This window comes from Rhinolophus sinicus, chromosome 1 (assembly GCF_057876585.1).
Source record: "Rhinolophus sinicus isolate RSI-liver-muscle chromosome 1, RSI-T2T, whole genome shotgun sequence".
Taxonomy (NCBI): domain Eukaryota; kingdom Metazoa; phylum Chordata; class Mammalia; order Chiroptera; family Rhinolophidae; genus Rhinolophus; species Rhinolophus sinicus.
In genome coordinates, this window is record NC_142501.1 from 86846777 (window position 1) to 86874766 (window position 27990).

Genomic DNA, 27990 nt, shown 5'->3' on the forward strand with positions numbered 1-27990 from the left:
AAAGATCATCTAGCTAATCAGACAACACAAACACATTTATTTCAATTTTCTAGGCAGTAAAAAAAATTGTTAGGTATCAATGCTTTATGTATGCTCAAGGCCAGCTTAAAAATATTCCACTCAGTGATATCTTAAACATAAATTTGCATCAGTGAAAAGAAACTGGCAAAACCTACCTCTTGCCATTCAATTTGTCAGATGGTGAAGACCAGAACAGAATGTTTCATCAGTTTTAATTTTTAAATACGATTGTCACATTGGGAAAATGAAATAAACACAGTAAAATAAACTGTACAAAGGCAAAGTAGAATAACAAAAAAATATTTTACTAAAACAAGATTTACAGAAGTTTCCAGACAAGCCATACAAAATGGTCACAAGCTTTTTTCTTGAAGGAAGAATTCTACACTTGACAGCAAAGTCACAATGTTATCAGTGAGGGCTGTGATGTTTGTTTAATGTTCCCATTTTGGGTCAAACAATCAAGCTTGTCCATCTACAGCGTCTAAATAAAGTTAGACTTGGCTAGAGAGCATATTCTAAAGAACTGGTTAGCTGCTTTTAACCAATGCAATTAGATCACCATAAAAGGCAGGGAAGGAGCCCATAAAATTAAAATAAAACCACCTCCCCCCTCAAAAAAAATAAAAACAAAGAAAAACACCCACACCCCTGCAGCTAACCCTGACACTACCTTCATTCACAGTGCTTTGTACTTAAACCATGATGAGGGAAATGAATAAAAGCAGAGAGGGGCCACTGCTTTTAAACTTTTCCCAACAATCCAGATGACACTTCTAGCCTCTGCTCATGCTTTACAACAGTGAATCAGGACAAGACATAGATTTGCTAATGTGCATTTAATCACCAAAGGACTGAAGATGTCTGGGCTTTTATTCTGTAATGTTTCTAAGACTGTGTCCATTAAATGCAAACAAAAAAGGAAGAAGTCTTGGCAGAACAGGAGAAATGATGCACACTGATGATCAGATCGATTTAAATATTATTCATGGCATATAGCCTAGTCCATGCTCTAGCTGTAGACAAAAACAAACATGCGATTATTATTTTACTTAGTTCAGTATGTTACTTTCCATATTAAAAAATAAGCAAACACTTTGAAGTTAATTACGGAAATGCCACTTCCCATAATCTGGATCAGGGCAGAAAAATTGTCTGTGTGTCGAATCACTAATACACTACAACAGGATGAGGAGAGTTGTCTCCTTTATTTCTAGATATATAATGCTCCCTACTAATTTGGTTATAATCTATAAAAGAAGCTTACCAATTTTAAACTCCCTAGCTATAAATTAATGCAATTTAATCAAACGTGTTGCAAAAACAGCTCAAATGAATTCAAAAGTTCCCCATTATCTTTACATACTGCTAGATGAATGGTAGACCCTCAGCACTTATTCAATCAGGTGTAGTTTACAAGAGTCCAAGACCTCCCAATTATATGTTGTCTTATATTTGGGGGGTCACGCAGTTCATAAGATAGAGCGTGACCATCTTTTGTTATTTATTTACATATTATAAGCAGGATCTGATTTATTCCTTTTAATATACACATATATCGTTTTCTTGTTAAGAGCATAAAAGACGGTTTTGAAACGCAGCATCAATGTGCTTTACAGTACCTGTTTCTATGGCTTGGGCTTCGTTGGTCTTCCACTGCTCCGCGACGTCATTTGCTAACGGGTCGTCGGGGTTGGGCGCACTTAACAAGGCCTGGATGGAGAGCAGGACTGTGCGGATCTGCAGCGCTGGGGACCATTTATCTACGAAGGCAAAGGCCGAGTGATCACACCGGACAAGCGGCCCGAACGGCTCCATTTCCCTCCCACAGACCCCAGTGCTCTTTACGAAAGACCAGATGACAACGCACAGATTCTCAATATGGAATGCTTAAGAGAAATCGTAATAGCACAGAATGATAAAGGTAACACTTACCTTTCAAAATATCTAAACATATTCTTCCCAACTTGTCTACATTAGGATGATAAATTTTGGTCATGAAACGTACTTTAGGGGCTGCCATGGGGTATTCTTCTGGAAGGAATAGTTCAAGTTTAAAAGTCCCTCCCTCAAAGGGGGAATCCTGGGGGCCAGCAATGACCACATGAAAATAACGGGCGTTGCTCTCATCTGGTTCTGCTTTAATGCCGGGAACTGGTTCTGCCAGCAAACGCTGAGTTTCCTACAACAGAAAAACATAACACGTCTGTGAAAGATGTCATTTTGCTAAATACCAAAATAAAACTAGAAAGTTCTTCTCTTAAAATTGAACGTAACTGCACCTCTCCAATCCCCTGATACGTCTTTTATTTTGCTTATAAAATACAAAGTTCAAAAAAAGACTGTTTAAATAATCACAATCAGCTGAATACAACTGCAAGCAAATACTGGTGATGTATCATATACATTCTAGCTACAAATGTCTACACACATGTTGATAATAAAACTAGGCTGATGAAACTGACTTTATACCCAAGGAACAGAAAAGAATGAAAGAGGAGAAAGAAAATAACACTACGATTATCATATCGGTAAGGCACTTGCCCTGTTTAAATTCTACCAAAACCAAGCTGTTTAAAAAGTAAAATTAGTTTTAAAGCCACTGAAAATCTCTCCTGAAAAATACAGTGGAATGAAGGAAGGACAAAAGCACAGGATCTAAACACTGGAAGGCTGGAGAAATGACTGACGATGACACTAAAAGGGACCCTTACTGTTCCCCAACTATCATATCATTAGTTCTCTCTTCCATCTGTCGCCCTCTTTCCTAAAACACCGTAACGTTCTTCCTCTTCTCTCTTCAAACCTCCACAAACATCTCCATGTTTCTTCCGTTTTGGCCGATGACCTGCTTTCTATCTCAGGAGAAAGCCAAACCCTCCTAGGAGTTCCCTCCATGCATCTGTACACCCGTGTGCTCAGCCTTTTCTCCTGTCACTGCGGATGAAATGGGGTCACTCCTGGCTAAGATCAACCTCTCCTCTTCTGCACTAGATCTTATCTCCTCACCTACTCAAGGATCTCTTTCCTTTCCTGAATCATCCGTTTTTCCCTCTTTACTGGATCTTTCCCCAAAGTGTACAAACTTGCTGTTATTTCTCCCAATAAGGGAAAAGGACCTTGACCTGACTCTCCCTCACATGCTACTGCCCATGGCTTTGCTCTTCTTTGAAAGTTATCTGTACTTGCTTGTCTCCAATTTCTCTCCTCCCCTCCTATCTTGAACACACATCTCCAATCAGGCTTAGCCACTAAGCTGCTCTTTGAGGTCACCTATGATTCCCACACGGTTACATCAATGGTCAATGCTCAATCTTCGTCTTACTTGACCTAAATGCAACATCTCACCCAACTGGTCGGCCCTCCTCCTTGCAAGGCTTCACCCAGCTTCCTGCAGCCACGCTCTCCTGGCTCTCTCTTCCTATTTGTCTGGCAGCAACCCCTTTGCTGGTTCCTATCTCCCCAACGCCCCATCGATGAAGTGAGCCGGGGCTCTGTCCTAGGGCTGCCTCTCTGTCTACACACTTCCATAGTGATCTCATCTAGTCCAATGAACTGAAATACTAAATGCACTCGGTCCATCCTGAAGTCTCTCCAAGTTCATGCGCAGCACAGATCTCTCCCAGTGGTGCCTCTTCCATCCATGGCTGCCTGCTAGACAGCTCCTCTTCAATAGCTAAGCAGCACCTTGGCAGGACCACCCTCTACCTGGCTCCTCCCCCAAAGCCTTCCTCATGTCAGTTAACCATAAACCCACCCTTCCAATTCATCTGCCTTTTCGCTCACACCCCACATCTAAGCTGCTCAGCAAATTGTTAGCTTGGATGCTGCCATCTACGCACGACTGGCCTGCTGCTCACCTGAGCACCGCTGCACGCCTGATCCAAACCTCCGCCAGCTCTCACCTGGCAAACGGTGAGCGCCTCCTCCCTTTTCTCCCTGTTTCTGACCTTGCTCCCCCTTCCTCTCGGGTTGTATTCCACAGACCTTTAAAAATAAAAGCCCTTATAATGTGCCCCCCCCCAAAGAGGCTTTACAGGATCCCCTCACTCCACCCACCTCTCACTCATCTTCAGCTATGCTTCCCCATCCTACCTTCACCCACCTGCTATGCTCCAGCCAGACTAGCTCCTTTGTAGATCTTCAACCTGCCAAGAATACTCCTCCCTTGGGCTTTGCAATTGCTCTTCTTTCCTGAAATTTCTATACAGCTCACTCCCTCAGATCCTAAGATCTCCGTTCAGATGTGTTTTCCCAGGAAAGCCTCCATAATTGAAACTGCAAAGCCCAGCCCTCCCTCACTATCCCTCCCCCCCACACACACTTTATCCCCAAAGCACTACTAATATGTCACATAGCTCACTTAGTTTGTTCAGAGTGGCACTGCTATAAAAGGAGCGACTTCACCTGTTTTATTTACTGCCATAGCGTCAGCATTCAGAAGAGTGCCTGGCACCATAGATATTCAATAAATACTCGTTGAATTATGAATCTATCTGATGTTACAGAGAATGAGGAATAAACTCAGAGTTTCATCTTTAACATTAAAGCAGTGTCATTCAAAGCACGATGTGCACCTCACAGAAGAAAACAAAAGTTCATTTCAGGTGTGGGAAGAAATTAACTTCTGTTTGTAATTTATTTTTACTCATAAAACGTTAGTATTCAATATACAAACTGATAATAGTATGTGTAATTGTATGTATTAGCAATACATTTTCAACATTTTGAATAGGCATGTGTAGTCAAAAATGTTTAGAACACTGCTATATCTAAGCTTTTAGGTAGGAAAACCAATCAATGAAAATATTGTACTTACACTGCTTTCACTTATGAAAAATTACACACCTTACACCATTTCATTCTACAGCCTACAGTGCATATACTAAAAAAAGATTCCTGTCAGCAGTCACGTACTGAAATAGTCATAAGATGCTGATACAAAATCTACTCCTTCCCCAAAATGTGTTGAACCTATTTATCCACAGTCATGTAAATGAGTAATGCCTTTAGTACTTTAATTCAAGACTAGTTTTCTTGTTTCATTTTGTTTTAATCGTGGCAATGCAAGGGCAAATGAAAAACTAAAATGTTGTAAACTGCTTTCAGCAAAATGTTCTTTAGATTCAAAGGAAAACATTTTTAGAGCACTAAAAAAAATCTCAAGAGGCAATAATGAAACCTCTCCCATTTTGGGAAGTCCTCCAACATGTAACTAGAAAAACAAAAGAGGCCGGTCTTCATTTTTAGGAAAAAAGAAAGCTATTAAGGATGAACAGGAGGAGGAAAGGAATGAGAAAAGAACTGGAATTCTGACCTCTCCTCACCTCCACCCTCCTTTCGTTCTGCCCCACATCTCCTTATGTTTTGAAAGCCATAAAGAGGGAAAGTGGAAAAAAGGATAAAGCTGAGATCCAAGAACCCGAAACACCACTCCCTGATTACACAAAATAGTAGCAGCTCTATTCAAAGCTATAAAAAGCTGCCAGAAGGGCCTCTAAGACCACATCCCAAAATAGCTTTAAAATCACTCTCAGTACACAGAGAGATAGCTACAGCTATTCATTTCCTCCTCTTCTTCAGTTCACCCTCAAAATCAGATAGTCTTCTTAAAAAAAGTACATATTAAACATATCATGTGACCTGATCAATTATAAGATTTAACTGGACCACATTCTAGAATAAGCTTTTAGGTGTAAAAATTTTTTGAAATAGTTTGATATACTCTCAAATTCCAATGGATTTTGATACAGTGAAAAGATGCATAATTATTTCACTACATGGCACTGATTTCCCAAACAAACCCACAGCATAAATTATAGGAAGAAAAAAGAATAAAATCCAAACCAAAGGGAACAAGTTTCACCCACAGAAGTTGGTGTCAATTTTTTTCCCTAAAAAGGCAAAAACGGAGTAGGAAGTAAAATCCTTCCTGCTATGATTCACCTAAGGTTAACTGTGAAACACTTTCTAGTTTTATATTATTCTTTGCTAGCAACAGTGAAGTACAGTGTGATTTCTTCAAGTCTAGAAAGAATGGGTTCAAATTCTTACTGCATTGCTTAGTTAATTATTTTTGAGCCAGTAATTTACTTTGCTCTGAGCCTCAGCTTCCCATCTATATAGTTAACATTACCCCTCATACACAGTTGCTGTGAAGATCAAATGAGATAATACTTTAAAAGGATTTGACAAAGGAGATCACAAAAGAAGGCCGTAGTCATAGACAACCAACTAAAAAAGAATGTAGGGTAATAAAAGACACAATAACAAACCTCAAGATTTATTAAATAACAGTGTGTGTTTTTAATGAAAAGAGCATAACCCTTAGTTGCCCTTTTGTGATCATACTTATTTAAAAGTAATCCTAGGACTGAATCGCAGGTAGAACTGGGCTTTAGACCATGCAAAACAGAAAGCACTGGAACCTCTGCTAAGGAAATTAGTTACGAAAAAGTAGCAAAAGAAGTACGTAAAAGTAGAGTATAGACTTAAGTGGTAACAAGATTAAGTCTCAAGGAAACTATCTCATCTTACAGAATATGTATAGCAGTTCATGCTGCAAATATTTTAAAAAGAAATTAACACATCAAATTGATCTGATTATCAATAGATCTGTTGGGATTCGAAGAGCAAATCCCAGAATTCTACCAGTGAACTATGTAAAAACACGACATTCTGACAACTAAACTACATTCACTAGGACCTTTCCCATTTTAAGTTCAATAACAATTTGTGCTATGAAGCAATGTAAGGGCTTATTATACAATTTGTAAGGTAATGATTGGATTATGTACAGTAACACTTTAAGTTAAAAGAGTGGCAATCTGCATGTGAGAAAAAGATGGTCCCGTTAGTAACTATATATACCCCCAACACATCATCTGTATAGCAATTAGGTTTTTCTCCAATTAAATATTCTCTGAAACAAGACTGCAATGTCTGATTAATAATGCCAATTGTGGAACTTTTAGCTCATTTCTAGTATCTAACTATACTCAATAAATCTATCAATTTTGTTATCACAAAAATAGGTCTTATAAGACAGAGATGCCCACTGATCCCTACTCTGTCTATCCCAACCTCCGTCACTACATCTTTTAAGTGATTCTAAAATGTTAACAAACGAGCTTCTTTGGGACGTTTACGAATAAAGCAAAAGTCAACTTTTCATTATATGCACATCTATAAACTACTTGAGGGCATCTACAAGTTCACCTTCTATATGTGTCAGTGAGTGGGTTTTTTAAAATATGTTCCCAATGACGTTTTTGAGTGTTGTGTCCCTAACATTTTAGCCCTGTGGTTTTTCCCACACGATTTTGCTTAACACAGAGAATTTTAGGAAAACATGTCTCGCCATGGATAACAAAACTGACTGTATGTATTCTAGCTGGGATTAAAAACAGAACCAAAGTTGTGCTCAATTTCCTCACCACACTATTTCCTTGTAAATCATAAGGCCAGCTAGAGGTACACCACAATAAGAAATGGTTGATGAATGCTTTCCTCTACGGCAGTACTGTCCAACAAAAATATAATTTTAAATTTAGTAGTAGCCACATTAAGAAGTAGAGAGGAACAGGTAAAATTAATTTCATTTTTTATTTAACCCAATATATTCCAACATGTAATCAACTTAAACATTCTTAATTTACAATCCTTTCTCATACTAAGTCTTCAAAATCCAGTGTGTAATTGACACCTACAGCACATACCAATTTGAACTAGCCACATTTCAAATGCTCAATAGCCACACAGGGCTAGAAGCTACCCTAAAGGACAGTTAAAGCAAAGCAATCCTGTTACAACGATGTTACTTACAGGTCATTAAGAATAATTTAACTTATTTCATATAGTGAGTAAAATTTGGCAGAAAAATTTTAAAGCATCACTATTTTCCCCTCAAAAAATTCTATACAAAATCATGTCAGAACATCTGAATTATGAATAACAGGAATGTGTATAAGTGTTGTTTGTTATATAATAACAAGATTGTGTTTGAAAATTATTTGTAACAATTTCAAAAATACACTGCATGGACAAAAATTAATTCAAACAAGGCAACTGCATGATAAAATAATCATTGAGGAATAATTTTAATTTTTACAATCCACACTACCCCCCTAGTGGATACAAGACATCATCTTATTTCAACCCCATTTCCTTTGCAAAATTAACGCTCAAGTTAATTATTTTACCCTAGTTCGCTTTTTTAAAATTGCGTATCCTAAACTCATATGTTCCTCCTTTTTCTGTTTTCTCCCTCTACACCCACACACTTAACTACTCAGGATTTCTTACGTGGCAGATTCAGAAGAGGAAAAATGGAGGAACCTGTACCAAGGATTAGATCTTAGAAGACTTTACAAGGCTTCATTTCTAGCTGGACTGAGGAAAGAGCCCTGCATTCCACTTGGAGTAACAGTCAAGAGAAGGGGTGGGATGATTTGGGCTAGAAATCTTTACGTTTTAATTTTTCCCCTCAACCAGATCAATACTTCTGTGAAGTTCAGTGAAAAGGAACAGACTTGGGAGCCAGAGAGGGACTTCTGAAAGGCTAAGAAGATCCAAACAACTTGTTTCTCAGGTCGTAATTAGTCCGGAAGTATCTCCCCTATACTTCCAGTTTCCTGTGCATTACCACCACGTACTATAACTAGCACAGTAATTGTTGGTTTACGTGTCAGACTCTAAACTATCTGAAGATGGGAACTCCAGCTAGCAAATAGTGGTGGTAAGTGCTAAATAAATGCTTATTCAATAAATGCATGCATGCTTAGGTACCACAGAGCTATATTACAGATTACTATAGATAGCAGATAGAGATTACTATATACCTTCTGTTAGTTGGTAACTTCCACCCCAGGAATGGCATTTAAGATTCCAATCATTGATAATGGACCAAAATCTGAAAATTCTACTAACAAACTGTGCCTTTACCATGAACACTGTTAGGCTGAGTCCCTTGATTTCCTTGTCTACCATCCCCCAGTTCTTTTGCCCCACTAAACACAGTTTGTTTCTTTTTCTCCCCCTTCCCTCCCATCTGGTCTGTAAATTCCATGTCAGGGAATGTATGCAAGGGAATCTATGCAATTACCAAGCACTGTTCCCAGATATGCAGAAAATCAACAGAAGCTCAAGTAACAAAAACTGCCAAATACTGACTTAGGTGTTCTACATGTGTCATTAACTCATTTAACCCTCATACCCATTTTACAACTGAGGGAAATGAGAAAGTAAGACTGACCACTTGCAGTATAACCAAAGGAGCAAGTGGTAGGGCCAAGATTGAAATCCAGGCTCCTGGGCTCTATTTCAGTCTGGCTTCAGAGACTGTTTTCTTAATCTCAATGGGATATAGGAAGACAATTAACAACATGAACAGTAAATGTCAAATGTTTGGCAGGACAGTAAATAGCACAGAAATTAAGAAAGGGCTATTTTCAGGCCTTCATATTCATGAAAGTGCTTTATGAAAGAGGTAAATTAAGTCATAATGTCACCCATCCCGCTTTTTTTCTTCTGTGACTGGCAACTGAAGTATATAGTCTTAAGGTAAGTGAGGTAGGGAAAAAATCTGCTTTATTTCATTGAAAGTTGGTAATGTACTATTTTGACCGGAATTATCTATGATATGCTAAGCCACTTTGCCTATCTTTGACACTACACGAAACCATGATGCTCTGAAATGTCATTGTGACTTTGAAATATGAATTTACTAACAAATGTCTGGCACTGTGGTATCAAGTAACTCAACAGAAGAGTAAAACAGTCCTTTGCCCCCAGGAATTTATTTCATCTTGAGTATAAAGTACACATAAAAGTCCGTTTTTGAAAGATACATTTTAGAATGGGGATGTCAAGGTCTTAGAGAAAGTACCGGGTATGAGTTAGGGATACTACGTATATGTACAGGGCTAGACTGGGGCCATATTATCTTCTTGTTTATTTCTAAAGACAGTTTAAAAAGTTTTCTGGAAAGAGAAGAACTTTACATCTCCATCTTTTTTTCTCATTGTTTTTTGAAAGATTTCACAATATTGGTGTCACAGTTAAAGACAGTGTCAGCTACTCCTTCCTAACACACTCGTGAAATTCCTGGTGGTTAAGAAGGTTTTCTGAATACCCAGAAGCTCTAATAAGTAGACTCATGGAAGATAAGCGTCTCCATTTTCTCTTGGCTTCTGATTTGATGGATGATGTAACACTTCATTGCCCGGACTTTCTTTAGCACCAACTCAAAAATAAAAATAAGCCTTTAGTGATTTGAATAATATAACTGTCTTGCTGCCTTAATAAATCGTGTGTTAGGAATTATGTCCTAAAACTGAATGAAGACTGAGCTTAGGAACAGTGCAACTGCGGTTGTGCCAAGGTCCTTAGGCACTGCTAACAAATCCGTCAAACGGCATTAAAAAAAGCCAAAACTGGCATATGTTAGATTCTGGGAGGAAGTATGTAACTTAGTAGGTGGGGGAGGGAAGGCTTTTTTGTATCCTGAATGAAAATTACGGAAATTTTTCAAATGCCCATTTCTGTAGGTGTATGAGGTCTGACAATTAATTTTGCGAACTCATTCTAGACAAAGTGCTACATACCTCATTGCTGAATATCACTACGGTCACCTTTGAAGTACTCCCCTTGGGAAGCTATGCACTGATGCCAGCACCTGGTCCACCCTTCTAAGCAGTTTTGGAACTTTTTCTGGAATGGCCATCAGAGCTGTCATCACATTACCCTTGATGTCCTGAATGTCATCAAAACGTCTTCCTTTCATTATTTCCTTTACCTTCGGGTAAAGAAAGAAGTCATTGGGGGCCAGGTCAGGTGAGTAGGGAGGGTGTTCCAATACAGTTACAGTGGTACCTCGGTTTTCTAACGTAATCCATTCTGCAAGACCGTTCGAGTTCTGAAACACTGGAAAACAGCCGACAGCTAGGCCTCAGGATCTTGCACTCAACGGAAGCCGCGTGACGTGTTCAACTTCCAAGGCGAGTTCAAAAACCGAAGCATTTACTTCCGCATTTACGGCGTTCATAAACCGAAATGTTCGTCAACAGAGACGTTCGAAAACCAAGGTACTACTGTATTTGTTTACTGGCTAAAACCTCCCTCACAGACAGTGCCGTGGGAGCTGGTGCATTTCTGTGATGTAAGAGCCATGAATTGTTGGCAAAAAGTTCAGGTCCTCTAGCTTTTTCACGCAGCCTTTTCAGCACTTCCAAATAGTAAACTTGGTTAACTATTGGTCCAGTTGGTACAAATTCGTAACGAATAATCCCTCTGATATCAAAAAGTCAGCAACATTGTTGCAACCAAGTTCATGAACTTAACTGTCAAACCTCGTACACTAAAATTATGGATGATGCCTTAGCAAAAACCAGTGAATTTGTATTTTTAAAAAATCAGCTTTTAAATTAGAAATGATCTAGATTGGGTTTCTTAAATTTTTAACTAATTATTTGAAGTTGACAATTCATTTCAAGGCCCTTATATGTAATTTTAGTCATCTGTCCATAAGTTTGTCTACTATCAAGCAATGGTAAAAATTCCCCCATTCATTCCTATCTTCCTTCCCTTTCCTCAGGGTAATGTTGGAGTTGGGAGCTTAGTAAGAATGAGAATTTGTAGTAACTGTTGTAGAAATAGAAAAACTTATCTGTGGTCACATAGGACTGACTGCCTGGCAGCATAACGCAAAATAAAGTTGGACGTGAACAGTCATCATTTCTTCTGGCCACCTGCCAGCTAGAGCACCCCTGTTTGGAAATAACACTCCCCCGCAACCTTATGAATCCCCATCTCCCTCAACAGAAGCTTCAGTCTTACTTTCTAACTCTCTCGCAGCTAAGCATGCAGAGATCTAGGCTTAGTCAAAACCTGCGCATCAGCAGCTAAACTACGAAAGAAGGATCCGTGCTGGAGAGAGCAGCAGTGGTTACCCCGACGGCCGGCCACGGGAGCGGTTCTCGCCGAGCGCCCTGCACTGGACAGCGGCAGCCCCTCCCCAGCGGTTGCACGTAACGCCAGCAATGAAGCCTCCACCGTGATGTGAGTGAGCCTTGCTCCTCACCACCTTTCTTTGGCGGCTTTAAGACTGTGTGAGGTACCGATTAACTCAACACTGTTACTACTTACAAAAGTTGGCTTCCCTTGCTAAAAACACAAAGTCTAAGCTAGGTATGGAAGAAAGTGAGGAAAAGGTACGAGTCAACAGACTGCAGCGGGAGGAGGGTGATGAAGAGGTTAGGAAGCTAAATCTCTCTTGGGGATTCAATGGGGTCAAAGGAGAAGAGCCTGAAGCTGGCTACCCTCTTTATCAAAGAACTTCTACCCAGTTTAGGAGTCTTTACACAGGAAGCTGATTTCACATTAGAGACCTAACTTCAACTAGGGAGGCTGACGTGCCGACTAGGGAAAAAATTCGGAGCTAGGACATCGGAATTTAATCCCAGTTCTACTTGTACCAATTTGTTATGCATCATACAAATTCATTTACCCCTCCAGCCTCCTAAAACTTAGTCCCTTGAACATTTCAAAGGTTCTCTGTAGCACTAAAAGTGACGGAACATTTTATTGCTAGAATGGGTTAAGCCTTACCCTTATGCTTCCATCTACTGGAAGGTGCCCTTTCCTAACAGTCTGTAACCTACTTACTGCTCAGTACTTCATCTTCCCCGCTGAGGGGAAGGACGTATCCCCAGCCTCTATGCCAATGCTCAATATCGAAATAAGGAAGCAATTTTTGCTAATGGTACCCGCTTTCTTCCCCAAGTTTTTTTTTTTTTTACCTGCTCATTAAAGAAAAATATAAAAATCAACTTGAAATCAGCCATACTCCTAAATAACCAAAATCTGGTTAACATTCCAGTATGCTTGTACTTTCTTCTGATAAAGACAAAAGCCCTTAGAAATGTTTACGTATTTCTCATTTACTTTGTCACTGCACCCTACTTTCCTGGTAGCTTTGTAGATAGATTAATCAATATTCTTTGCAAACCACACTTGTATGGCATAAACAGGCACTTTTCCTGTCCTACAAGCCAGTGGCTACACCGCTACAGTTACCACGTGTTACTTAATCAATCATTTTTTTTGATCACTAGTCATTTCAGGTCTCAAATGTAGTAATCACAACAAAATTTAAGTGTTAAATGCCTGAGGACTCCACTAACAGGAAAGGCCTATGCTTATATTAATAGACAAGAAGACAGATGGAAGCAGAACAGTTGAAATTTTCAGTGTGGCAAATAAAAACAAGTTACAGTTGGTCCAGCTTTGCAATCCAGTTGTGCCACTGACATAATTTTGTCCAAAATCCAAACCACCAGGAAGGACAAGTTAGTTTCACACACTGCATACTCACTGAGATAAATTAAGAAGCAATCAGATATTAGGGTTTCTGTCTCCTCCAAAATAAGCTTCCTTTAACAAGTCTGCCACACGGCACAGCTCCAAGAGGACCACTCACATAACTGCATGAATCACACCCCCTGAAGTTGCGGAGTGCAAGATCCTACATACTTGGAATTAAAAGAATAAAACTTCAGTCTAGCAGCTGTAAAAATCAACTCTATTATTATCTAATTTGTGGAAAGTTGATTATACGTTATTTCTAATAAAATCAAAACATATTTACTGCAAACATCCCACTTTCCTACCCACTGTTGATAAATGGCATTCACTGTGCCCATTTATCTATGCCCCACTTCAGTGGGTTATGTTTGATGTGATCTCTTTGTGGGAACTAATACATAAATAATGAAGTTTTCCCACACTGGGAAGACATTCATTCTTTTCAGATTTATGGTGAAGCAGCATCTTTGCAAAATCAGATAATAAATACGGTTCAGTATTACATTAGGCTCTGTTCTCTGCACTCTAAACCTCCCACCCATGCTAGCGCTAGATTAGTATATTAAGCAGATAAAGCAGGGAGGTCAAGTGAGGATACCCAAGCTAGTATTTGGCAGAGCTTAGAAGTCAAACCCAGAGACCCTGGCCCCAGATTCTGGGATCCTACCACATACCCCAAATCCTATTGCTCTTGAGAATTAGGAAGTAAACCTAAGCCATTTGAACCATAAAACATTACCTTGCTCACAAAGCAGCATTTCTACCATTCTGAAAGTCAATTGTCAGTAAAGAGGTAAGCAACTAAAAGCTACTGAACACTACTGGAAAGTGGGGGTGCACATACTTTGCCACCCTACTGTCTCCCCAACGATACTAATGAAGGCCCAAATCTAATGTTTGCAGCCCCAATGCTGAGTACCACAGATTGTCTCACGGTTCCACACCAGTTGAATGAACAGATGTAACTACTACTGGGATCAATCCTACAAGGAAAGAAAAATACTACTGACCGAGTAAAGGGGGATTCAAGAACTTCCAAAACCCTCAGGCCCAGGGCTTTAAGGCGCCAGATGGTAGCTGTAAATGTTGGCAACAGTATGCAGAAAAAAGGACATTTTAAAATTCCAAACCCTATCTTCATGAACTATTTCCTACTTTGGCTCAAAAGCTTTGGACTTCACACCTTCCCTACAGGTTGTATACTTACTTAAAGGACTGAAAACTAAGCTCCAGAGATACCAGATTTAAGTTTCTTTTGCCCCGTTAGCAGCTCTGATGATTTAATAGGCATTTCCTCAATTTTAATAATGATCCTTTGCTGAATATTGACTGGTTAGCATGTTAAAAATTCAGTCCTTTACACCTCAAGGTTTTTGGAAGAATTTGATATAAAATTGCTCAAGAAACCACATTAACATGAGGTTAGAAATTTTCATATTTCACAGATTATCAATTTGGTCTGAAAGTTAAATAATCTTAAGAGATCCAGCTGGAGTATGTAACTCAGTAGATTTTTTATTCTTCTATAATTTCATACGACTATTTTGTCCTGTGCTACAGAAGAAAATGAGCCAGACAACTCAGATTTTAATACAGGCATACCTCGGAGGTATTGCGGGTTCATTTCCAGACCACTGCAATAAAGTGAGTTTCACAATAAAGCAAGTTGTAATCTTTGCTGGGAGGGTCTTGCCTCATTTTGTAAAAACACAACACCTGTGAAGTGCAATAAAGCAAAGTGCAATAAAACAAGGTACATATGCCTGTATAACTGAAATAACACTAGGTCAAACTCACCCACTTCATGTAGACAGCCAGAGTCCCTGAAATAACGCAACAATATATTTAAAGAATATGAATGCTAGACTTAGGGTTTGCTACCAATGTGAGCTAATAAGGTATTATGTAAAGCTGCACCTTGAAAAAAAATAGGCTACAAAAATCATAAAATAACTGATTTAAATGGTCCAAGTAAACAGTTGTTTCCTTGAGGAAAGAAATTACGTGACTAGGACACAGAGGTAGGAGACAGTTTTTAATGAGTACCTTTTTGTTGAATTTTGTAACATGTGCAAATATTATTTACCCAAAAATGCAAGAAAAAATGTTTTTAAATCACCTAAGGAAATAAGCATTTTGAGTAACCCTATTTTGAAACTGACAATGTCTCATTATCATCAAGACAATCCTTAAAACTCAGAATAGACAAAGATGAAAAACAATGTTATTTAGTGTTATGGAGAATACTGACTCCCATATACATGGCTGGTTGGGACAACAAACTGGCCCCATCTTTTAACAATTCCACTTCTTGGAATTTATCCTTAGGAAAAACTGGGTATGTGCTCAACAGTACACCTCTGGAAGAAAGATCACATCAACGCCTATGGGCAAAAGATGCTGCAAATGTAATGTGTAACACCACAGAAAACTATCCCTTCTATGTAAGTGAAAACACACTTCAAACAGTATATTTTAATTAGTGTTGCGCTGGTGTGATGGAATGTTCTAAATCTTAACTGAGATGATCATTTCACAGATGTACACATTTGCTGAAACTCTAATTGTACATTTAAAATGGGTACATTTAATTGTATGTAAATTTACTTTAATCAAGTTGACTTAAAAGGAAAACATGTGTAATGTGCACCTGAGCTTACCGAGGGCAGGCACTGGGTCTTACTGCTTTGGCGAGGCAGCGCTCTTTATTCATGTGCATTTCTTGTTGGGATTTGGGGGCAGAGCAACAGTTTGACCAGGCATTTGAAAATGTGAGCAGTGGAGCAATACAGAAGGAAAGAAATGGGTAGAAAGAGAGGAAAAAAATACCAACAGTCAAGGCAGGGGCTTATGGCCATTTGCTATTAAACTCCTAACTCTTCAATAAAAATCATTAAAAACTTGCAAAATGCTTACAATTAGTGGATTCCTTTGTGGAAACTGTTGAAAGGGTTGAGCTGTGTGTCAGGTTAGCAGCATGTACAGTCCCCAAACCACAGACACAAAGAAACCTCAAAACTTTAAACTACTTGATAGATGGCCAAACCTTGGGTAGGACAGTTGACTTTCAGAGGCTAATGCACTAGAAAGCTAAATAAATTTAGTTAGAACTCCAAAGTGTACAGACTGACATGTGGATTAATCCTTAAAACTGAGGTGGATGTTCACATACGTTGTTTCACTGAATCCTCAGAACCACCTGACACACTTCATGGAAATATGCACAGCTCCAGTGGCAGAACATGGTCTAGAAGCCACCCCCGAGTCAAGGGTTCTTTTCACACCTCATAGCTAGAACTTGGGACCCCAGCACCCAGCAGTGCTTCCCACCTGTGCATTCACGTTAGGTGAATGACAGTTACAACTAACAGGTGTATGAGAGCTAAAAATGGACAGTGGTTCTTCATTGGTTCTGGTAGTATAAAGGTCAAGTCTTGAGGCACCATTTGCCCAAATCTCTTGGCATTTTCTCTAATTCTACTTTGTTCTCTAACATCCTAGCTTGAACGCATGCAGTTCTGTTGAGATTTAAGGGTTGGCCCGATATAAAGTAGGGGGAAAGATTCAACTGATTTCGAACAAAGTAATTTCTTTATAGTATATACTAATACTAATACACACACACACACACACCCCACCAGTCAAAACAAGGGACAGATGTGGAGGGAGGGGAGTCCTTCCCCTAAACTTAAAACAAAAACAAACATTTACAAAAACCTTATAAAATCCCTAATTCTGCAGGACTCAGGTCAAGCCAAGTACTACCACCTCTCACGGGCTGGGCCAGGTGTCAGGCAGCTTTCTATCTTCAAAACCTCAACATTGGGAAATACGTATCTGTGCCAGATGTGAGGTAATTTTCTCTCACTTATCCTTCTACACTTTGTGATTCTGAAGTAGGACTCTGAAAACCCCATTTCTGCTTTGCCAGGGACTCCCTTTTAAGCTCTGCAGATGTTGGGGTGGGGGACACCTAGAAGACACTGCAAGGGGGGACTTGCCTCTTCCAGGCTTCCTGGGCGGGCCCCCGAGGCACCTGTGAGCATCACCCACACCCATTCCTATAGCACATGAATCCAGCTGCCAGTTTATACCACACTGTGAGCACCAACTTAATCATCGCCCCACCACCCACAGGCCAGACTCTCTTCAGAGGTCTGGATTCCAGCTGGGGCTCCTTCTCTCAATTTTCTAAATTTTAACAATTTCAACAGACACAGGAGTCGTAGCTGCTTTCTACAGTTGCTAACTTCAAAATACCTTCAAGTTCTCTCCTCTCCCTTTCTGTCACCTAAGTAACAACTTTATATATGTGACAGTTTCCACATGTTCACAGAATTGCCAGAGTAAGGATGAGCCCAAATACCTGCACACCAACCTAGTATTACCCCACCCCGCTCGTCCTGACTTAGCAAAGGATACAAAGGGCAGCTGGGAAGCAGAAGGGCAGTTATGCCGGTTAAGAGGAAATGCCAACCCTAGAGGGTGCCCATGCAAGCACCTCAGGTCCCCAAATGTCTCGGAGCCCTTCCATTTGACAGGGGGCAGAAACCACAACGCCCACATGCAACAACTAGAAAATAATCAAATTCGGGATTCAAAAGGTGGTTTACTGGTATGAATATGTGAGGGAACACCTTTACATATTTGGGAGTCAAATGAATCTAAAGGAAAAGGTAAGCTGCAAAAATCAAGATTAAGGAAGGTTTAGGAGATTAGGAACAGAAAGTGAAAGGGAAATAATTATCTGTACTACTTGATTATTTTCAGCATATAACATACTATGTTAACTGAATGTTCAGTAATGAATTCATAAACTTCTGAAGAAAAACTTTTTCAAATTAAAAGACTGCCTTTGAAGTGTCTTTGGTCCAGGCAAAAACACGCTGACTCACGTTACAGTTTCAGCACTGCTCAAATATCTTCCTAAAGTTTGACAGATCTAACCTGGAATGACATTCTACTTCCCCACCCCACTTTTCTACTTAACTTTCAAAATTTAGCTCAAATCTCACCCCTCTAAAAATCTTTCCCTAAACCAATTTTGAGGGATTCCCCACCCTGACTGTCACATGTTTGGTGTTCTCACTGATGCCTTTGTTTTCTATACATGAGAAGGTACTAACTGTATGATTTGACTTGTTTCCCCCACATCCTACCCATCTTTGCACTGAAACCAAGTACGCACAAGTCTACTGCTTCCGCAAGGGTGCACACTAAAATCATCTGGAGATCTTAAAACAAAAAAATATGTTGGGGCTGGCAACTGTTAAATTCATAAATGGCCCACATAATTCTGATACACAACCATGAACTAAGTACTCAGATTAAAACCAAGTTTTCATAGAAAATATCTTCTGGCTCCTACCACTCCATACATTAGCAGCCCATACAATCAAAGTGGCAGAAGATTCTGATAAGAAAAAGGCAAGGTTTGGCCAAGTATTCACTGCTTTCTAATCACAACCAGTGGCAGAAACCTGAATGGAACCTGCAGCACTTCTAGTTTAACCCTTATCTGAATCACAGCAGTATATACGTGTGTCTGTGAATGTATGTCTGTGTATGTATACACACATATATACACATAAATATATCATATATATATATATATATATATATATATATATATATATATATTATATAGGTCCTTGATAGCCAAAGGTAAGAAACTTCAAGCTTTATAGCTGTAAATTATTGTGCTTCCAACTGTGAAATGACTTTTTATTTTAAAAAGCCAAAGCAAGGACTATCATATGTGCAGGTGTAGGGGAAGTTATACTGGAAAAGCAGTTTTCCTTATTCTCTCCAAATAGGAACGAGGAAATTAAGTAGGTACACATACTCTCCCTGAGTAGTAAACACAAGATTCAATTTAACATATAAACTAGTGTATGACAATTTTAATTAATTTTTAGGCTTACTGAATGAAAAAAAAGAATCTTGTTTAAAATTAACATTAAAGTTGTTATGGTCTGATGCAGCGATACCTCAAATGTGTTTTACTGGGAAAAACATAGCAGGAAAGAAAGGAATTGCTGCTCTTTTGTTCCTTGTCACCAGAACTCCAAACTTCCCCAAATCCAGGGATCCATGGGGCAGGAGAGGAATATGCCACAGGCATTCCCTCTTAAGGCAAACTGCAGTACTAAACAGGGACTCACCTGTGCAAAAACCTCCAATTAAAGTACAATAAGGAGACTTTTGATTTAAGAAAGCTAAATAAGCACTTAGACTCGCCACATGAACATGTCTGCACTTCATTTGTCCAAATGATAAAATATAAAAATACAGGCATTGCCAGTTATTACGTAGGGGCGGATATGTTCTGGCTCATTCCATCTACAGTACCTGGAGTCTACAGAATCAGACTGCCTGGGTTCATATCATAGCTCCACCAACTACTTAATCCCTCTGTGCAGGTGTCCATATCTGTAATATAGGGATAATACTAATATCCACATCACAGGATTGCTGTTAGAATTAAATACATTAATGCATGTAACATGCTTAGAACAGTGTCCAGTACACAGTAAGTGCTCAATAAAAGTTGTCTATTATTTACATAATAAACACTGTATGACCCATCTCACATCAAGAATAGTTGCCACATCACACTCTGGTAAATATGATTCATAGACTAAGTATGAATTTAACAATTCAAAATGCAATAATGCTTTGGTTTGCCCAACAGTGCCTGATGCAAACTCTCTGAACTAGTATTAGGTTGGGGCAAAAGTAATTGCAATTTTTGCAATTTTTAACCTTTTAAAGCCACAATTACTTTTGCACCAACCTAACAGTTAAACAGGAACCCTAATAATGAAACCCTAGTAATTCTTTAAGATACTATGTACTGCATATACTGGATTTCTGGAATACTCTATGCATTTATATATTCTCATTCATATTCATTCATTCTCCTTCCAGCTTTCATATCTGCTATTCCATTTGCCCAAAATTCATTCTCCCTCGTTCTCTTCAAATTTAAAAATACTTCCTCAACAGATGCTTTTCCTTCATCCTCAGACATCCTTAAATCCCACGCATTTCTTAACACACCTCATTGTAACTTCTTATTTCACAACTGTTTTCCACTAGACAGGATGCCTATCTTGTTCACCTGGCTTAGTGCTGAATACATGTTACGCATTCAATAAATGTCCATTTAATTGAACTGAAACGCATCTTATGAATGGATAATAAAAAGACAGACAAATTGCAATGTTACGAAAGACTGAAGTTTGGCCTTGGGCTCTGATGACCTTACTAAAGCCATTTTTGCCCTGGCCCCATAGTAAGGGGATGGAGAAGATGGTAATCCCAAATAGTCCTTAAGGGTAACTAAAAACACAGCAACTTTACAAGAACATTTTCATTAGGATAAACTATAAAGAAATCTTAGAAAGCTGTAAAGAAATAAAAAGCACCTATAGTGTCAAGACATAAAGATAACAGTTATATTTCTTTTTAGTATTTTCTTGATGACAATGCCTTCAATTACTAGATTGTAAAGACTGAAAATAAAAACTGATTTGCCCAAAACGACAAAGTCTCTGACACTGGCATATTGTGATGGTATTGAAAACAAAAGGAGTTTGAAAATCTGAAGAATTAGCCAATTTTTAAAAAAGGCAAATCATGTCAACATTAGATTCTGAAACCAATATCTAAAAGTACTATAAATTATAGTTGAATCCTAATTATATAGAAACAGCTGAGTTACAGGCTGATTCAGAATTATGGTTTTCTATGCCTAAGTACCCTCAGGGGATTTTAGAATTAGATACATCCAGGATTTTAACAAATATACAATGCCCTGAATGATGTACTATAGCTCTTGAAGAATGGTTAATAAAGAATTCTTTCTGCCGATTTTCTGAGTGTTAACCAGTTATCCAGTTCTTCCAACCACACATTAATGGCTTCTGCCACCAGAGACGCCAGGGCCGCAGTTCTCACTCTCTTAGCAGACTATGGTGATGGTGGTCCTGCATCCTATCTAATCTACAAATTAAAGATGACTATATTTAACATTAAAAAAAAAAACTTCACTTGGGAAGCATTTTTAAAAGTTGCTAAGATTTTAGCTAACGTTAACTGATTCCCTATTATTCCATCTCCTAATTTGTGTCCATTCTGATGTCCTTCATACACTACATTTGCAAAGAAAATTGCAACTGTATAATAAAATACAACTCATCCCAGTCCAACCCATCTTTCATACCAAAATACTATTTCTTGATGCACATTGTTACATACACTATACCTTTCAGACCTGTTTTGTTTTTAGAAAGTAAAGTTATACGTCACAGCAACGAGGTACCCACACCACCAGTGTGAGGACAACAGTCACGCCCAAAGCTCCTGTGGGCGCTCACCTCATTTTCTCGTTTCCAGCATTTATTTCTGTAGTGCATATGCATCCGTAACACATGGGAACAGATTTTTATGTTGTTGTGGATATATTTACTCAATAAATGTTTTTTTTGTTTGTTTTTTTTTAATTTATTGGGGTGACAATTGTTAAATTAGATAGATTTCAGGTGTACAATTCTGTATTACATCATCTATAAATCCCATTGTGTGTTCACCACCCAGAGTCAGTTCTCCTTCCATCACCATATGTTTGATCCCCCTTACTCTCATCTCCCACCCCCCAACCCCCTTACCCTCTGGTAACCACTAAACTATTGTCTGTGTCTATGAGTTTTTCTTTCTCATTTGTTTGTCTTATTCTTTTGTTATTTGGGGTTTATATACCACATATCAGTGAAATCATATGGTTCTCTGCTTTTTCTGTCTGACTTATTTCGCTCAGCATTACACTCTCAAGATCCATCCATGTTGTCACAAATGTTCCTATATCATCTTTTCTTACCGCCGGGGAACAGATTTAAATGTATGTTCAGAATCCATACTATTTGAATTTGTAGCATAAGATACTTTCTTCTTAAATCCATTTACACACAGGTAAACCAAACTACTCAGTGTCAGAAAGAAAGCAAAAGTGTTACTGCCCTCAAGTCAGGAATCCTAGTGAACCAAATTCTTTGGCCTACAGACTCTCAAGAAAAGGAAAAGGATGGTGTTCTCTACTGTGTAACTTGTAGCTGTACATGGTCACAAGTACGGAAAAACCCAGAACTTCTGCAAAGCAAATGTACAGCATGGTTGATACTCAGGAAGTGTTTGATAATTTGACAAAACTCAATTTCTATTGTGTGTAAATTGATCAATCTGGGCTGAAGAAAGTGCTTGATACAGAAGAACTTAAAAAGAACACTCAGCTGACTATTTTTAACTTACTTTCAATTATGCCCACATTTCATAATCAAAACATCAGGTAGTACATTAAATAATATCCTTAATGGCCTGAAAGTTTAATTATTACCAAAAGTTGCCTAGGGCTTCTTAACCTGAAATCCATGGAGACCAAGGGAACTCACAAATAGGCTTTACCAGAACCTTAATCCTCAGAAGTCACACGCAGAAAATATGGTTTACTGTCCTAGGAAGAATGTCAGAAAATTTTCTAAATTGGGACTACCAAAAGAGCTAAGAACCACCTGTTTCTAGCCAAATTTTTACTACGTGAGTTTATCTGTTTCCTAAGGATGCTTTTATTACAATTTATAAGTCCATCTTCATCATGATAAGTTTGTCATGTCTTTTTTTTAAATGAGGGGGAAAAACATCACCAGCCAAACATTTTCATGGCTTAAAAAAAAGGCCCAGTTTTCTGATTCACTTTTATTATTAAAAATTACCTTACGAACTAGAATACATATTAAATGAGTGAATTTTAAATAGTGATAGGAAAAAGTGCTATCTGTATTTTTTAAAATCAAAATCATTAAAGCAAAAAATAAACAGAATTCGAGTCTCAATGCAAAGTCAGAACATACCAGGTTTTTAAGAAACTGAAACTAAACTTCACCCAACAGAAAAGTAAATTTTAGGCAAGACTGGTGCTATACTAATCTCAGAAGGCCGGTCTAGTAGGTTTTAATCAAATAAATCAACTCCTTGATTAAGTTAACTATGGCTTCCTAAGGCTGTATTTTATTGTTTTCATGATTAAATTTGAGAAGACAAAGGACTGTCACTCTTTCAATGCAACATGTACAGCTAAAATAAATTTGTTTTTGACCAAGGCCACAATTACAGATCTCATTTATTTGTTCCCAAAATAACTCTGGTTCTTCTTTATGACAGATGGATTAGGGAGGAGCTGTTATTTTAGATACCTTTTAACCTATATGACTTTAGTCCCTTTTAGAGACTAAAAGAGCTTTGGCCCAGGAGGCAAGAGAGAAAACAGAAAATTCTAAAACTTCTAGCTAAACACAGAACTGCCAAGCTTCAGTGAAATTCACATATGTGCAAAATACTACTACATATAAGACTATTCATTACATCATTCCTTGTAGAGCAACACTTAGGAACACTCTAAAAAGTTATCAATAAGCAATTAGCTAAATTAAGATCTAACCACAAGGTTCCACAAAGCTGCTCTTTTAAAAAATTGGTCACCTCCAAAGTATACTGGGGGTGGGAGGAAATCAAAGTATTTGCATGAGGAAGGAAATAGGCCTAACATATATGTACTAAGTCTCTATGGTCTTTCTTAAAGGATACACAATAAAAATAATGGTTACCTGGGAAGGGGGGCTGGAATGCTGAAGGACAGGTGAGAAAGTCTTAATTTTCCTCTATGTACCTTCAGCACATTTCAAATGTTGTGCTCTATGTATTTCCTAGTCAACAAAATAAAAGATTGATTCGTTTTGTTTTTTAATTAATTTATGGGTGGAATTAGAAACTCACTTTTAGCTTAGACATCGGTTCAGATATAATCTACTAAGCAGTAACAATGTCAAATTATGATATAGAATAACTTCCCTAAAACTTTCTACACCAGAGATTGATGAGCATGCATTCAGTCATTCACCATTTCAGAGTCTACTCACTAAGTGTTCTAGGCATCTGAGCAATGCCCAAGTCACCCAAGAGTCCTTGCCTTCATGGAGCTTTAGTAGGAGCAGAGACAAAAAGTAAATAACACAACTTGTAGTAGTGGTTAGGTGGTAGACAGAATAAAGGGGAATATGGGGATAAAGAGAAACCATGGGGTAGGTGGGAGGGAAACTGTGTTTTAGGATCCTTAAGGTAAAGCTTTCAGAGGATATGACATGCGAGCCAAGAACTGAGTAACATCACAAAGCAATGCAATAAACAGGATGAAAGCTCTGTGACTGGAACAAACAAGGTTCCAGTGTTTAGGGTACAGCAAAGCAATAGGGCGGCTGCTGCAGCGAGCAACCCAAGGAGAGAAGTGCAGGAGATAATCTGAGGTAGGGAGATTCCAGATGCAAGAAGGACTTGTAGCTAGGGAGGAAAAAACAGTCAAGATTTTATTCAAAGTGTGGTGGAGAAACTTTGTAGAGTTCTAAGCAAGGGAAAGACATGCCCTATTTTTTTAAAAAGTAACACCAGCTGCTGCTTAAAAGGAAACTAATACAGTAGGCTAGGCAACAAAGGAGGGAACAAAACAATGATTTAAGAGAGATGGTGAAATGTATCTGCTTTAGGATACATGTTGAAAGTAGAGTCTACAAAATTTGCTACTGGATTGAAATGGGAATCCAACTGGGTGAAGAGTAGTTCAAAAAATCATATTTGTATAATTGTTACAGGTCTCAAGGTATTTTTACACATAGATTATTTCATTTCCTAATAACAAGAGGCTGGGGAAGGTCACAGTGAGTCAAGGTCCAAGTTCTTCCTCTTGCCAGTTTTAAGACCCTTGGAAAGTCATTTCAATGGGTTTCTAGACTATAAAACATATTGTCTACGTCTCAGGATTCCTGCAGGTATCAAATGGTTGAAGAGTTTTGCAAATGTGAATAATGACTATTCTGAGATAGCACCTTATTAATAAATATCCAGTGAAAGACGGTAAGTTCCTATCATTCAGGATAGTAGAGCTACCACCACCATGATATTCCACACAGAACCTCGTACTGAGATTGTCAGAGAAGAGGCAAACTTTTAGTTTCAATTATATTAAAAAAAATAGATATTTTCACTGATTATAGAAAAAACCTACATAATACAAGCATGGGCACTAGAAAAAACACTTTTATCTTTTAATTCTTCCTAGGAATTGAAGAAAACAATTATTTTAAGCTATAAATAGCATTAACCACCTACCTGTTTACAAGATAAAACCCAAAATCACACCTTTCATTAGAAAGATGCTATCAACAGGATACTGTAAAATTAAAACTGAGTTATCACTTTCTTGGTTTAAATAGTAAAATGTAAATACCTAGTGTAAATTATTGTGTGCAAATTAATTGAATTATGAGGACTTCAACTAACTGCCTTAAATCATTTTTGTAAGTTTATGAACAAGGTTCCACGGAACTAATTTTCATCCAAGGCTTTCATGTTACTGCAGAATATCTCCAGAATCAAGCAAAAATGGAAAAATATTTGTTGTCTTTAGTTCATTATGTATTTTGGAGATTATCTTCAATGTCAATTTGTATTATGTACTTAGTCTATAACCTAAATAACAGTAAATAATAATTCAAGGATATTTATTGTACAGCTTTATCTTCCACCCCTCATTTTCAACCGGAGCCTCAAAAACATGACCATTTGGAGCCATGTGACTGCATTATAACTAAAACCACACTGTAAGGACCTTCCAATGCATACAGCAATTAAACTGCCTTGGACAGAGTCCGAGACAAATCCATAAAACAGTACAACAAATTTTGCACTATGAAGGTTCACATTATTACACTCCAGCACACAATGACAATTCGTCCTACTCTCACTTCTAAAAATTTCTACCTTATAAAACGTCCTATTGTTATCTAAATCAAGAATTTTTAGATCAGAGACACCCCCCATCTCATATATTTAATTGCGATTGCACGAAGCACTACATTTCATCATCCTTCAACAGGTCTTTCACTTAGCACGCATCTCGCCCAAACTTTTAAAACAAACTACATTAAATACATGTTCACCAGGTTTTATCAAGCAAAATGATGCTGCAAGTTAGTCACTTGAACTCGCATATTGAGCAACAGAGACGCACCTCACTTCCTTCATTAAAACTGACCAAAAATGTCAAGGTTTTGTTTTGTAAATTGCAAGAAACATTTCACATCTGAGGACTTGATATTATATAAAGATTTTACAAAACAAAGATGCCGAATTTTTCATGATTCCATATATGCTTGTCAAAGTACAGCATTAATAAAGAGTCAAAGAACGGTCTAATAATTAAAGGGCACAAAATCGAAAAGCAAAAGATTTCACAAGGTCCCCTATACTTGCGCCCCCTCGCCCCAAGTCTTGTGTTAAACTATTTCCTCTGAACAGAAACAGCTCTTAAAAGAGTTTGCAAACCAGAGTAAAATCACTTCGCAGAGATAACGCGTGGAAACATATTTAAAGGACAGGAAATCGCCGAAGCTGGAACAATCGGGTGCGGAGCCCCCAGATCCCCGGACCCCGACTGCCAGAAGCGAGCATGTGCCGCCGGCGGCAGCACGCGCGGCCCTCCCGGGGCACAGGGCCTGGCCCGGCCTCACCCTCCCGGTTCATTCATTCTGAAGCTGGGGCTGCCGCACCCCTGCGCTTCCGCACGGGCCGAGTGGGCGATCCGAGACCAAGAGGCCGTGTCTGGCCACCACCTCCGCCTAAAGTGCGGGCCCCGCCGCGATTCCCGCGCGCCCGCGGCCTCTGTTCGGGGGTGGTCCGAGAGACCGCGGAGGCCCGCACCCCAGCCCAGAACCCCGCAACCCCACCCTCCCCCAGGGCGCAGGCCAGATTTAACCCATTCGTAGGGGGCCGCCTGGACGCCCCGGGTCCCCGCCGCAGGGCTGTCTCACCGCGGCCGGAAGTCTCCCCGGCGCCCCCTCCCCAGCGCCCGACTTCCCTCGCCGCCGCGGTCAGACCCTCTCCGTGCAGCCTCGGGCCTCCCAACGCGGGCCGCGGGCCGGAGGAAGCGAGAGGCCGCGCCGCCCGATCCGCCAAGAGGGAAGGACCAGAGCAGGGAGCCAGAGGCCGGCCTGGGAGGTTACCTTGATAATCCTGCGGGGCAGCCCGGCCATCTTGTCAGATCCCGAGTTCGGCCTCTGGTCTCGTCTCCGGCTCCGCTCGCCTCACGCACGAGTGGAAGTCCCGGGCTCCACTTCCGGGGGACGTTGCCGCGCCCGCCGCCGCCGCCGCCGCCGCCAGCGAGGCCCCTTGGGAAATGTAGTCCCTGCTCGGCCGCGGGCGGGCTTCCCTCGGACCTGGCCCCCCCACACACACCCCGCCCCAGCCCCGGCCTGGAGGTGGCGGAAGTGACGCACAGCGGCGGGGCAGGGACTTGGGGGAGGGGGCGTGGGGCGGCGCCGACCTCGGGCGCTCGTGAGTGATCCTGCCGCGCGAAGGTGGGACTGGGCTGCCCACACCCGGCGGGCCTCAAGTCCACGGCCACGCCCGCGCCGGTGGAGACGTAACAGAGGCCCGGCTGCCGATGTAGCTCATTCATTCATTCGTTCATTGCTTCATTCTACGTTCCTGCCTTGTGCGCTG

General features: G+C 39.6%; 1 protein-coding gene across 1 annotated transcript; it reads right to left on the reverse strand.

Annotated features, from left to right (window-relative positions):
• Positions 1–305: 305 nt before the first annotated feature.
• Positions 306–27712, reverse strand: UBE2N (ubiquitin conjugating enzyme E2 N). Its single transcript, XM_019710304.2, has 4 exons — positions 27492–27712; positions 1957–2203; positions 1644–1784; positions 306–1037 (listed from the first exon to the last, which is right to left on the reverse strand). Exons 1-4 carry the CDS (start codon positions 27519–27521, stop codon positions 997–999), a joined length of 459 nt encoding a protein of 152 aa, XP_019565863.1. The 5' UTR covers positions 27522–27712; the 3' UTR covers positions 306–996.
• Positions 27713–27990: the final 278 nt, after the last annotated feature.